We start from the raw sequence: 14,790 nt of genomic DNA, 5'->3' as shown, positions 1-14,790 counted from the left end.
TTATCACTTTAAATGCTTTTGTTTCTGTTCTACATTGTTGCTTGCCATTACTGCCTTTTTCTTTGCAAAGCCTATAATCTCAGCCCCTCAGACTCAGTTTATCCCCAACCTATCTCAAAACATAATGTATGACTAATGTAGCAATGTCTTGCCATACATATCTATTTTGGTTTATTCTCATTACCGGATCCAATAAAAAAAAACTTCCCTTATTGAACTATACGTTGGATCAGAAAATCAACAATACACATTGTAGAAACTCCATTCCCTTATTTCCATTAGCTACTTCTACTGTTCATGAACTCAATGCAGCACAGAAGGGAGCCATTTTGCATATTGTGCCTACACAATGTTGACAAAATCTGACTTCATTAATCCCATTTTTCGTTTTTGCTTCTGAAGGCTTTGACAATATACATGACTATCTAAATACTGCTTAAATATCAAAAGAGTTTCTGACTGAATCATCCTTCCTGGAAGGGAGTTCCAGATCCTACCAACCTCTAAGTGAAAATATTGCTCCTCAACTCTCCACTTAGCATTCATAAGCATCTTCCTAGCAATTAATATCAAGGTAGTGACAATCTCCCATTTTCTTTAAAAAAGCCAATTCCCTAACTTGTCTACATTTTTCTTCCTTCACTTTCATCATTAGGTCATCTGTAGACGACACCTGCACCTGTGACTAAGTCTTTATTATGTTTTATCCTTATTCACATGGATTTTATTTTTGTCTAATTATTTTGTCTCTTCCTTTACAGGTGACGTGAAATATCCCATATCCTTGGATCTGCTAGGCCACACACTTTGGGATTGATGTTCTTGGTTACGGAAGATGCTATCTATCCTCTATTATAAAATCGTCTATTACTTTTATAATTCTATTCTAGTTCTTACTGGTTGGACACAACCAACATTTGCTGGACCTCTTTTGCAACCTCTTCTAAATCCACACTACCCACATCCCCATCAGTCACACTCTCCGTTTCCTTAAATTCTGCAGTGAACTCATCTCCTTATTTCCAAAGCCTTTCCATTTTCTACAAGGCAAGGTCAGGAGTGTGACGGAATAATCCATCAGCTCCAATAACACTCAAGAAGCTTGACATCATCCAAGACAAACTGCTTGTTTGATTGGTATCACATACATTGCTTTAACCATTCACTCCCTCCAATGCCAACATATAGTCACAGCAATGTATGCCAGTTACAAGATTGCACCACAGTAACTCACCAAGTCTCCTTCAAGGATAAGAAAACACACTGTGAGGAGGTTTCAAAAAGTGTTGAAACAAGTTAAGTGAGTGGGCAAAAAATTGGCAGATGCATACAATATTGCAAAGTATGAAATTATCCACCTTGGCAGGAAACCTGAAAATGCAGAATATCATGCAAGTGGATAGAGACTGTAGAACATTGCAGTACAAAGAGACCAGAGCAATTAGGAAGGCAAGTGGAATGCTAGCACTTATTGCAAGAGGAATAGAGTTCAAGAGTTAGAAAATCTTACTACAACTGAACAGGACATTGGTCAGAATGCATCTGGAGTACGGTGTTCTGTTTTATCTCCTTAGTAAAGGAAAGATTTAACTGCTTCCAAAGCAAGTAGCTGAACAGGCTGGGGCTGTTTTCCCTGGAGTGTCGGAGGCTGAGGGGTGACCTTATAGAGGTTTACAAAATTATGAGGGGCATGGATAGGGTAAATAGGCAAAATCTTTTCTCCGGGGTCAGGGAGTCCAGAACTAGAGGGTATAGGTTTAGGGTGAGATGGGAAAGATATAAAAGAGTCCTAAGGGGCAACTTTTTCACACAGAGGGTGGTACATGTATAGAATGAGCTGCCAGAGGAAGTGGTGGAGGCTGGTACAATTGCAATATTTAAGAGGCATTTGGATGGGTATATGAATAGGAAGGATTTGGAGGGATATGGGCTGGATGCTGGCAGGTGGGACTAGATTGGGTTGGGGTATCTGGTCGGCATGGACGGGTTGGACCGAAGGGTCTGTATCCATGCTGTACATCTCTATGACTCTAAGTATATCTGAGAAAGTCACAACACTGATTCCTGGGATGAAAGGGGCTATTTTACGAAGAAAGGTTAAGCAGACTACTTCTTTATTCATTACAGTTTAGAAGACTAAGAGACAATCAATTGAAATACAAGATACTGATGGGTCCTGATGGAGTAGAAAACATTTCCTCTCGGGGCGGGGGTTTGGGAATCAAGAACTGAGTACAGTTTCAAAATAAAATCTCCCATCATTTAAGGTGAAGATGAACAGGAAGCTTTTCTTTCAGAGCAATGCAAAGTCTTTTTAATTCTCTTCTATCTTTTCTCAGTCTACTGCTTTGCCAGTCCTTAAGGGCTGAAGATGATTTGCTTCCACTCAGCCAGTGAGTGCGGTGGAGGGTTGTAAACGGGCTGACCGGCAGGTTGCGGGGGGATGGTGAGGTGATAGGAGGTAGTGGGTTCTGTACTCACTAAATAGTCCAATAGTCCAATGGAGCCACACACTCTGCCTCAGGCGGGGCAGGTGGGTGAATGGGACACTCTAGATTCTGTGCACTCTTTTCACTTAGCCTCTACGTACTCAATTCACAGAGGCTTCTTCTCCAATTCATGCATTCTAGGGCAAGTGACTCCCACATGTCAGCAGAAATGTTGCATTTATTTAGGGAGGTTTTCAAGACATCCTTGTCCTCTGCCCTGTTGGAGATTACTTATAATTGAAGAGCTTGCTGTAGAGCATTTCTTTAGGAAATCTTTAATTAGATTAAATTACTTACAGTGTGGAAACAGGCCCTTCGGCCCAACAAGTCCACACCGACCCTCCGAAGAGCAACCCACCCAAACCCATTCCCCTACATTTACCCCTTCACCTAACACTATGGGCAATTTAGCATGGCCAATTCACCTAACCTGCACATCTTTGGACCGTGGGAGGAAACCCACACAGACATGGGGAGAATGTGCAAACTCCACACAGACTATTGCCTGAGGCGGGAACTAAACTGGCGCTGTGAGGCAGCAGTGCTAACCACTGTGTCACTGTGCCGCCCCAAATTGTCTGTTGAGCAACTGGACAATGTGGCCTACTTGTCACAGCTGGGTATGCATAACCAGTATCTCAATACTGGGAATACTGGCCAGGGAGCAAACTCTCACATTGATACACTATTCTGCCAGTGGGTGCAGTGTTGTACGACAGCAGTGGACTGGTACAGAACCTTAGTTTTCCGGATGTCCAGTCTGAGGCCTATTCTCTCAAACACCTTGGTGAACATGTTAACAGTGCTTGGTCTCTGCACACTCAAACATCATCTATGTACTACTGCTTGACGACAGAAGTTGTCTTTTATAGATAGCAGTGGAGGTTGGATGTTTGAATATACTCAAGGGTAAGATACATGGATTTTTGATTAACAAGGGAATCCAGGGTTACAGGGACAGGCAAGGAAATGGAATTAAGGCCATAATCAAATCAGCCATGAAATTATTGAATCACAGAGTAGGCTCAACAGGCAAGATAACCTATTTTTACTCCTATTTCCTACTATCTTGTGCATTAAACCTAACCCAAAGCAAAATGGTTGTAGTAGTTGGAGATCATAATCTCAGTCCAAGGATATTGCAGCAGGGGGAGTTCTCCCTGACACTGTTCTAGACATTGCCTAGCACTTGTGTGATTCAGTTGTTGCTTCCCAGTTACCAATTAAAGCCTGAGTGTCCAAGTCTTATTGCACATGGACATGGACTGTTTCAGTATTTGAGGAGGTGCAAATCTCACTTAACACTGTGGATTCATGGGTGAACATTCCCACTTATGAAGGGAAGATCATTGATGAAGCTGCTGAAGGTACTACCTTCAATGATCTTCCCTTCATAAGTGGGAATGTTCACTCATGAATCTACAGTGTTAAGTGAGATTTGCAACTCTTCAAATACTGAAACAGTCCATGTCCATGTGCAATAAGACTTGGACACTCAGGCTTGAACTGGTAACTGGGAAGCAACAACTGAATCACACAAGTGCTAGGCAATGACTATCTTGAACAGGAGAATTTGACCACCTCTCCTTAATATTTTATAGAATTATTATTATTGAATTCACCACTATCAACAACCTGGGGATTACTATTGACCAGACACTAAACTGGACCAACTTTATAAGTACTGTAGCTGAGGAGGAGGCAGAATCTGGGAGTTGAGGCAACAAACTCATCTCCTGATTCTCAAAAGCCTGCCCATCATCTACAGTACACAAATCAGGAATGTGACAGAATATCATCCATTTTCATGGATGACTGTATCTCCATTAATACAAAAACAGCCCATTTTACTAGTATCCCATCCACAATCTAAACATTCACTCCCTCGACAGAACCTTTCAAACCTGCAATTTCTACCACCTAGAAGGACAAGGGACACATGGGAACACCATCAACTGTCAAGCTAGACAGCTTCACGACATATGGCTGTTCCCTCACTACTGCTTGTTCAAAATTCTGAAATTCCCTTCTGAACAACATTCTGGGCGTACCTAAATTACACGGACTGTAATTGTTCATGGTCACGGCTCACTACCACTTTCACAAGGACAATTAGAGAAGGGAAAAAAACTCTCGCCCATCCAATAATGAACATGCTGTATTTTTTTTCTTTAAAACCTCACTGAGCTGAAATTTCTGCTTCTTATTTTCAAAAACTAATACTGCACCATGAGGATTTATAATTAAAATAAAAAGGTAGGCATAAAGAACTCCTTGGAGAGGACTTAAACCTGCAACCTTCTCTCTCAGATGGTTTTGTACTGAGCTACAGCAGTCAAAATCTTTCAGTCAATACCTTCTCCCCATTAGGGAACTAAATGCCAGTCTCCCAATTGATGTGCAGCAATATTAACCATGATATTAATAAGGAACTGCATAGTTTTAATTGTTACTTTTGCCAGTTTCTAAACTCACCTACGCTTTTATTATTTATGCTTAGCAATCAGCAATAATGCTCCTTGCTCTCTCCATAATCAAACAGCTTAATAACAATCTCTCTCAGGAAACAGTAGAGAAAACAAGCTGAAAATCTTAGCTATAATCTTTATGCATGTAAACCATAATATGGTGGCATTTTCCTCTCAAAGGATCTCTGTAATAAACCTTAGGAGAAATATTAGAATACATAGTTGATTCCATTCTCCTATAATCACGACAACTGGTAGACCTACCTTAAGGTCATATATGTGACCTTGTGCAGTCAACAGATACTGGTACAAGATTCGGCAGGTGAGTCTGTATTTCTCATCTGGAACATGAATTACTGTAACCATAGAAACCTGAAGATACAGAAGCCACGTATATTGTGAAATTTTCTGATTAAAATGTAAACACAGCAACAAAAACATTTAAACAGCTTGAATTTCTAAAAGGTAGTTTGACGGATGATTTACTTAACCAATTGTATCAAGCTGAAGTTTCTGAGTAATTGCACAATACAGCCTGAAATATTTAGTTTAGATTAGATTAGATTCCCTACAGTGCGGAAACAGGCCCTTCGGCCCAACAAGTTCACAACGACCCTCTGAAGAGTAACCCACCCAGATCCATTCCCCTACTAATGCACCTATTACTATGGGCAATTTAGCATGGCCAATTCACCTGACCTGCACACCTTTGGACTGTGGGAGGAAACCGGAACACCCAGAGGAAACCCACGTGGCTGAAATTGAACCCGGGTCCCTGGCGCTGTGAGGCAGCAGTGCTAACCACTGAGCCACCGTGCCATCGTGGTCAATAGATTCTTAGTTGCAATTTGTAGTCATTTATAAAGTTTCACTCTAAGCATCCTATTAAAAGTAATACAATTTAATATTTCTATGTTCTCTCACTCTCCAAGGCTGCAGAGGGGCACAATTGACTTTCAGCCTTAGATCAACTACAGCAAAAAAAAAATGAGGGAGGGGGAAAAATGTGAAGATTTGAAAACTGCAGCACCAAACTGTGGTTTGAATAGTCTGTTAACACAAGGCTGGGATCAGTTACTGCTTCCATATAGCATCACAGGCCTCTAATGCAATGTTACAATAGCCCAGAATATGTTGCCATCTGCTAAGGAGGTAGACAGTCGGTCAAAAATAAAGTATTTTTAAATTGGTATGTAACCATTTTTATTTTTTTAAAAATCAATTCATATACTTACAATTTCATAAATGTCCCAGTCTTCCTCTTCTGCTAATGTTAACAATGCTACTAGTGGATATCGTGTTCGAGGCAGACTCCCAAAATCTTTTATTGTTAAATATTTAGGTAGCTGAGAGAATTTTTCACTGTCACTCTGTTTCTCAATGCTAGTACAATATGGTAAAGAAATTAATTCTGAAACATATTATCAGTTCTAATTGTAATGTTGCAAGACAAATTCACAGTTATTTGAATCTCCGGTTTGTTTTAAAGAAAAGAGTTTAGGATGAATTTTCCAATCTGAGCGTGGTTGCCACTCTGTTTGTTTTTAAAAGAAATTTTAAAGAAAGAGCACTGCATTTCCAACAGAAGATTCCAGTCAGGGATCCTTCAGAAATGCAGAGTTGCATTTTACGTCTGACAGATCCCGCAAAATACAGGAGTCAGGAAACAGTAAACAACGTCCCCTTTCTCACAGTTTGTTGCTGTATTCTGAGATTTAAATGTCTAGCTCGCAGACAAACTTTGACAGCTCTTGTGAAAGGGCAAGAAAGGGCATTAGATAGATGTGAGATTAGGGTGCCAATGAAGGAGTGCTTCGGGAAAATTTGGTGGGCAGGAGATGTTAGGGAGTGTTGAATCCTGCAGCATTTGAGCCCCAGGTGAAGATTACTGGGGTTTGGATGTTGGTCAGAGTTCAGGGAGATGTAGTTGGGGATCAGTTTAATAATTACTTAGGTTTTTAATAGTTTATATTTCAGGAATATGGGGACAGAGTAGGCCATTCAGGCTATCAAACCTGCTCTGCTATTTAATGTAATCAAATACTTCAATGCCTCATACCCACACTAACTCTTTATGCCACTGATAAAGATTTTTTAAAAATCAACCTGTACAAATATTCAAAGACTGAGCTTCCATAGCCCTGGAGTACAGAATCCTAAAGATCTACCACCCTTTGAGCGAAAAGGACACTCTCCTTGTCTTGGTCCTGAATGATATACCCCCATAAAAATGTCCACCAACCCCCCCCCCAGGAAATAATCCTGCCTGCATTAGCACTGTCCATTCCTTGAAATAGTTCGTAGATTTCAATTAGATCATTTCCCATTCTATAAAACTCTGGAGAGCATAGGCCCAATTTACCCAATCCCCTTCATAGGCCAGCCACATCATCTCAGGACAAAGTCTGGTCAACCTTTATTGCATTCCCTCTGTGGCAACATTTTTGCTGTGGTAAGGAGACCGAAACTACACACAATACTCCGGGCAAAGTCGAAGTTAACTTCAACTGAAGCAAGACTTCATAACTCCTGTATTCTCTCCCGATCTGTGACCTGTGTCAGCTCCATAGCTCCCAACGATATGTGCACTTATATAATTCTGACCAAATGTACATCCCAAAGTATCCTCTGTTGCCTGGACCTCCAGGTTTGGGTGCTCTTCCAACACCTCTCTGCTTCTCTACCCGATCTTCTTTCTTTAGGACACTCCTCAAAACCTACTTCTTTGATCAAACTTCAGGTAACCAGAAACTAATATCTGAATGTGGCTCCGTGTCACTCTTGATTAAATGATGCTTGTGACATTTCACTACCCTGAAGGTGCCTCACAAGTCAATTGCTATTTTTGTATGCCATTTGAAATTAGTTAACAATATTAACAACTTTGATAGGTATACAAGACTCAGATTTGTTCAGAAATTTAAAAAAAGGATACAGAAATGTCTCTTGATAGAGATATTGTCTATCTATAGCTTCTTCCAGTTTCTGTGGCACCTTGATTCTGAAGCTGTAAATATGTTTTTGTAATCCTTCATGAAGTTTATGAACATTACATCCCCAGTAGACTGTCAGAAAGCATTTCTCTATGCAATGAGATTTGAGATTTACTCCACCTGCAAAGATAATGCAGAAACGGTTTCAGACGTAGCAAATTATATCCAAAGTATTCTCAGCACAGACAAACTTGTTGAGAAGTACATTAGAAATGTAGTTACTGACAAATTATGTTCTTCATCAGAACTTATAAAGTTAGCACCGTCCAGAAAAGCTCATTTGATTTTGTAAAAGACGCGGTGAACATTGTGATAATGGAAAGAGAAACAAGGTGAAAATAACTTCCTATATTTCTTGAGCATATTCTTACACCATTATCTCCTGTGCATTGCAGTCAGTCAATATACTCACATTGGCCACAAGGTACTGCATTCTCAACTTGTTTTCATATAAAACGAACAATGTTGAAAATACAACACTATATCTTGATACAGCAGAAATAGATTTAAATACAACAGGAACAAGGAGGTGGTGACAGTTCTCAATGAGATTGAAGGAAGTGAGGCAGGTATTCATGCTACAGAATAAGGGAAATTTAAAAGAAAAAGCCAGAAACTGGCTGTGACTGTGTTGGGCACAGAGACTGTGACTGAAGATTTTTACCTCCTTATCCAACCCAAGAAAAGCCTCTCACATCAAAACAAAGATAGACATCACAAAAGTTCTGAAGTCTTAAAGTTATGTTGCGCCATGTAAATTGGTGCTTATGTTGTAATGATTTACTGTCTAAGAATTACATTGTTTAGAGTCAGAGATTTACAGCACAGAAACAGACCCTTCAGTCCAACTCATCCATGCCGACCAGATATCCTGACCTAACCTAGTATCATTTGCCAGCACTTGGCCCATATCCCTCTAAACCCTTCCTATTCATATGCCCATCCATAGGTTAAGAAAATAGTAGGATTTGGAAATTAAATAAATTTACAGCAAAGTTTTGCAAGTGAGAACTGGTAGCAATAAAAAGCTGGTTAGTTCAACAAAGTAATATTAAAATAGTCAACACAGGAGAGATTTTTTACAGTAATTATTCTATAAAAATTCATACAACTCCAAAAATTAAGTGATTAAAAATTGTATAATTCTGGTTAAACTGTGAGTCTTGCCCTTCACTGTTAGACTTATTCTAAGTATAGAGTATCGTTTCAAACAAGGGCCATGCCCTGGTTAGTTGTAAAAATGAGATTTAATGCTGGTATGGTCATATTTACTCATCTAATGCACAATAATAATTTTATAAAATGAACATGTTCCTTGCCAAACTTTTGAAAAGACAGTACTACTTTTAGAAATGCAGAAATTCCACAATTGAAAAGTAATCATCTGACCAAATAACAAATAAGCAATGTACAAGCAATTTATCTACACCTTCTGAAAATAGACAGCAAACACACAAGAACTTTTAATTGCATGTTAACCTCTTTGATGAACCTGCATTTTCAGCGTTTTCTCTCTTTTCCACAGAAGATGTGAGATAAAACTCCCAAGCCAGCTTTTAGGCAAGAATCACAAGAAGTCAATGGCAATTTGTTCCAATTACTTTCTCACACTTCATAAGCAACACAACCAAGGCTTGGAACTCAGTAAAGTGTTGACCCTGCAATATCTCTCGCTTGTACTCCAGAACACATACTTTCTCCAGCCTTCCCTCATGCTTTTGGCTCCTCTTAGAGTCATAGAGGTGTACAGCATGGAAACAGACCCCTCAGTCCAACCCATCCATGCCGACCAGATATCCCAACCCAATCTAGTCCCACCTGCCAGCACCTAGCCCATATCCCTCCAAACCCTTCTTATTCATATACCCATCCAAATGCCTCTTAAACGTTGCAATTGTACCAGCCTCCACCACACCATCTGGTAGCTCATTCCATACACGTATCACCTTCTGCGTGAAATGGTTGCGCCTTAGGTCTCTTTTATATCTTTCCCCTCTCACCCTAAACCTATGCCCTCTAGCTCTGGACTCCCCAACCCCAGGGAAAAGACGTTGTCTATTTATCCTATCCATGCCCCTCATAATTTTGTAAACCTCTATAAGGTCACCCCTCGCCTCCGATGCTCCAGGGAAAACAGCCCCAGCCTGTTCAGCCTCTTCCTGTAGCTCAGATCCTCCAACCCTGGCAACATCCTTGTAAATCTTTTCTGAACCCTTTCAAATTTCTTTGAAGGTGTTGAGTCATGAAAACATACACTTCTCTTTGTACCAGATGGCCATCCATCGCAATATAAAATCTAGTAACCATTTTTCAAATGTTAATCAGAAGTGTTGGCATACAATTAAATCTATGCGGTATCATCAATAATCCTAATGTGGTCCTCACCAGACATTTCTCAAATTTCCATGCTAACTATAACCCAGTAAGAGCAGACATAGCTATCTTATTAAAGTTTTAAAGATAATCTTGCACAAATATTGAAGCCTTTTCATTGCCTTTTAAGTCATGAATGAATTGTTAACTCATCATTTCTCAACAGTTGCGGAGAAATGGTATAGTCTTAAATAACATGCCTAGATTTCTATTTATTACACATGTTGTGTTCAAGATGCAATGAAAATTTTGTGCATTATATTAAGGAGGAGATTGAATTTGATGTAAGATAATGAACAGTTAAATTAAAATCACAACTGACACAGTCATTTCTTATAGACATTTAAACCTTAATAGCATTAGATAGAAGTGAAGTCTCTGTGAATGTGCCAAACATCTCCAACAGGCCAGATGGAGGGCAATCACGAACAATGGAAGGAGAATATGAAATCCTGAGCATCCCACCCACCCGCCCACTTCAGTAAAGACTACTTGTCATATCTGCAGCAGGGTGTGGACATCCAGTATTGGGCTATTTAGTCACCTCACATCCACAACACCAAAGTGGAAGAAAGTCATCCTTAATCCCAAGGGTCTGCCTAAGAAGAACTAAAGTGCAATATATGCATCTAATTATATATCTCACAAAATTCGATAATTCTTTGCCAGTGCAGCCATATAAACTAAGAATATAATTGTTCAATTAGCAAAACAACAGATACTGAATTGATACAATTTCATTCTGGTGATAGATTAGAATAAAATAAATAGTCATAGGAGCAGGAGAGCAACACATTTTATATTTAATAAAATTTATATTCTAGCATTTTATATTCCAGCAACACATTTTCAGCTCTGATCTCCAGCAGCTGCAGTCCTCACTTTCTCTCTCCTGCTCCTTGGATGCTGCCTGACCTGCTGTGCTTTTCTAGCAACACATTTTCAGCTCTGATCTGCAGTCCTCACTTTCTCCTAAATAGTCATAGGGTCAATGGTCCAACTCGTCCATGGTTTTTTATGCTCACCAAGATGTAAGGAAGAATTTCAATGTCAACAGTTAGACTTGTGGTTATTTTTCTTATGTAGGATTCCAACAATGCACTTAATCCAGAAGTAGAAGAGGGTTTTCAATTACTGACACAGCACATCTATTTGTTTCCATTCCCAGAGTTAAAGTTGCAGTTAGTGCTGAATGCAATTTTGTTTTGTTGTGTGGCTTCCATTGTAGTAGATATTTTGAAAACTTTCCAGACTCATTTCACTGCAAGCAGAGTTGGTCAGAGGACATTAAAGTCAAAATAAAAAGAGAAAAGATAGCCCACTGACGAGCTTAATTTTGGAATTAAATTCCATCCATAAGTCATCTGCTTTGGTTTTGAACAGGATACAAATTTACGTACCTCGGTTTTAAAGCTAAAAGTTTACTTCGAAGGAACTTGTTTGATGTTCTCCTCTTCTGCTTAAGATCTTATTCTCCAGGCAATAACTTTAGTAATGGTTGGAACTGAAGACAGCTCCTTTGGTCTGCCTAACATTTACCAACAGAAAAGTTCATCCGGGATTGTGTCAGAATAGCAGCCTGACAGCAGTGGGAGCAGAAAGATTGACAGCAGTGATGGTGACTAGAGTTGGAAATCATCACCACACAGTGAAATTCACAACTAATCTTGGAGGAACCTGTTTGGGACAGGTCACAGCACAGAAACAGATAAGTGAATATTATAAGTGGCCTTACAGTCAGTCTGCAGTAGTGAGTAGAGTGGGTTCTTTCTTGATTATATGTTTTATTGAGATACGTCTCTCGATTAAACTTAGAATATAAGCCATAAGTATTAATTTAACCTGGAGCAGTGTTTTGTCGAGGAATAAGATAATGCTATTTTCTGGGTCTGTAGATTGAAAGAAGCAAAAACGGCCCTTAGTAGAGTGATATGCTCTTCTTGTCAGATGTGGGAGTTTAGGGAGAGTTTATGGGTTACTGAGGATTACATCTGCAATAAATGCCGTTGGTTGCGAATCCTATCAGATCAAATGGATAGTTGGAGAGACAGTTACAGGCAATGAGGAATTTACAAGAGCAAGGGGATGTGATGGATGGCCATTATAGGAAGGGGGAAAAGTCGCAGATTCGGTCACAAAATGGGTTAAACTCCAGGAAAGGTAAGAGAGGTAGGTAGTTCATGCAGGGTCTTCTGTGGCTATCCCCATTTCAAAGTACGCCGTTTTGGAAAATGTCGGGGGGGGGGGGGGGGCGGATTCGCAGGGGAACGTAGCATGAACAGCCAAGTTTCTAGTATTGAGACTGGCTCTAATGCAACAAGGGGTACATTGAGTTCCAAGAAATCGATTGTGTTAGGGGATTCTCTAGTCAGGGCACAGATAGACGTTTTGGTGGCCAGCAATGGTAAAGCAGAATGGTGTGTTGCTTCCCTGGTGCCAGGATCAAGGATGTCTCAGAGAGGGTGCAGAATGTTCTCAAGGGGGAGAGGGACCAGCAAGAGGTCATTGTACACATTGGAACCAATGACATAGGAAGGGAAAAGATTGATTTTGAAGGGAGACTACACAGAGTTGGGCAGGAATTTAAAAAGGAGGTCCTCAAGGGTAGTAATATCAGGATTATTCCCGGTGCTATGAGCTAGTGAGGGCAGGAAGAGGGCAAATGAATGCATGGCTGAGGAGCTGGTGTATGGGAGAAGGATTTACGTTTTTGGATCATTGGAATCTCTTTTGGGGTAGAAGTGACCTGTACAAGAAGGACGGATTGCACCTAAATTGGAAGGGGACTAATATACTGGCAGGGAACTTTGCTAGAGCTGCTCAGGAGGATTTAAACTAGTAAGGTGGGACCCAACAAGCTAGTGAGGAAAGAGATCAATCTGAGACTGGTACAATTGCGAACAGAAGTGAGTCAAACAATCAGGGCAGGCAGGGACAAAGCAGGGAACAAGGTAGGATTGATAAATTAACTGCATTTATTTCAATGCAAGAGGTCTAACAGGGAAGGCAGATGAACTCGGGGCATGGGTAGGAACATGGGATTGGGGATACCACAGTAATTATACTAATTACAGAAACATGGCTCAGGGATGGACAGGACTGGCAGCTTAATGTTCCAGGATACAAATGCTATAGGAAGGATAGAAAGGGAGGCAAGAGAGGAGGGGGAGTGGCATTTTTTATAAGGGACAGCATTACAGCTGTACTGAGGAAGGATATTCCCGGAAATAAATCCAGGCAAGTTATTTAGGTGGAACTGAGAAATAAGAAAGGGATGATCACCTTATTGGGATTGTATTATAGATCCCCTAATAGTCAGAGGGAAATTGAGAAACAAACTTGTAAGAAGATCTCAGCTAATGTAAGAATAATAGGATAGTTATGGTAAGGGATTTTAACTTTCCAAACACCGACTGGGACTGCCATAGTGTTAAGGGTTTAGATGGAGAGGAATTTGTACAAGAAAATTTTCTGATTCAGTATGTGGATGTATCTACTAGAGAAGGTGCAAAACTTGACCTACTCTTGGGAAATAAGGCAGGACAGGTGACTGAGGTGTCAGTGGGGGAGCACTTTGGGGCCAGTGACCGTAATTCTATTTGTTTTAAAATAGTGATGGAAAAGGATAGACCAGATCTAAAAGTTGAAGTTCTAAATTTGAGAAAGGCCAATTTTGATGGTATTAAGCAATAACTTTCAAAACCTGATTGGGGACACAAGTTTGCAGGTAAAGGGACGGCTGGAAAATGGGAAGCCTTCAGAAATGAGATAACGAGAACCCAGAGAAAGTATATTTCTGTCAGGGTGAAAGGAAAGGCTGGTAGATATGGGGAATGCTGGATGACTAAAGGAATTGAGGGTTTGGTTAAGAAAAAGGAGGAAGCATATGTCATGTATAGACAGGATAGATCGAGTGAATCCTTAGAAGAGTATAAAGGCAGTAGGAGCATACTTAAGAGGGAAATCAGGAGGGCAAAAATAGGACATGAGATGGCTTTGACAAATAGGGTTAAGGAGAATCCAAAGGGTTTTCACAAATAATTTAAGAACAAAAGGGTAACTAGGGAGAGAATAGGGCCACTCAAAGATCAGCAAGGCGGCCTTTGTGTGGAGCCGCAGGAGATGGGGGAAGATACTAAACGAGTATTTTGCATCCGTGTTTACTGTGGAGAAGGACATGGAATATATAGAATGCGGGGAAATACATGGTGATATCTTGTAAAATGGCCATATTACAGAGGAGGAAGAGCTGGATGTCTTGAAATGGGAAAAGGTGGATAAATCCCCAGGACCTGATCAGGTGTACCCTAGAACTCTGTGGGAAGCGGGAGAAGTGATGGCTGGGCTGCTTGCTGAGATATTTGGATCAAGTTGATTGGAGGCAGATGTTCGCAGGTAAAGGGATGGCTGGAAAATGGGAAGCCTTCAGAAATGAGATAACAAGAATCCAGAGAAAGTATATTCCTG

General features: G+C 40.3%; 1 protein-coding gene across 1 annotated transcript in view; it reads right to left on the bottom strand.

The window, feature by feature from the left end:
* Positions 1-14,790, bottom strand: part of cgrrf1 (cell growth regulator with ring finger domain 1) — a 39,335-nt gene that overhangs the window by 16,146 nt on the left and 8,399 nt on the right. Inside the window, exons 3-5 of the mRNA XM_043697688.2 lie at positions 7,893-8,070; positions 6,193-6,340; positions 5,222-5,329 (exon numbers count right to left, since the gene is read on the bottom strand). Of these exons, the coding sequence (XP_043553623.1) occupies positions 5,222-5,329; positions 6,193-6,340; positions 7,893-8,070 (434 nt within the window). The remainder of the gene's footprint in view (positions 1-5,221; positions 5,330-6,192; positions 6,341-7,892; positions 8,071-14,790) is intronic.

Source organism: Chiloscyllium plagiosum, unplaced genomic scaffold (assembly GCF_037043375.1).
Source record: "Chiloscyllium plagiosum isolate Xiang-an unplaced genomic scaffold, Cpla_swu_hap1 HiC_scaffold_8, whole genome shotgun sequence".
NCBI classification, from domain to species: Eukaryota; Metazoa; Chordata; class Chondrichthyes; order Orectolobiformes; family Hemiscylliidae; genus Chiloscyllium; species Chiloscyllium plagiosum.
The sequence above is the reverse complement of the archived record's forward strand: the minus strand, read 5'-3'. Positions and strand labels throughout refer to the sequence as shown.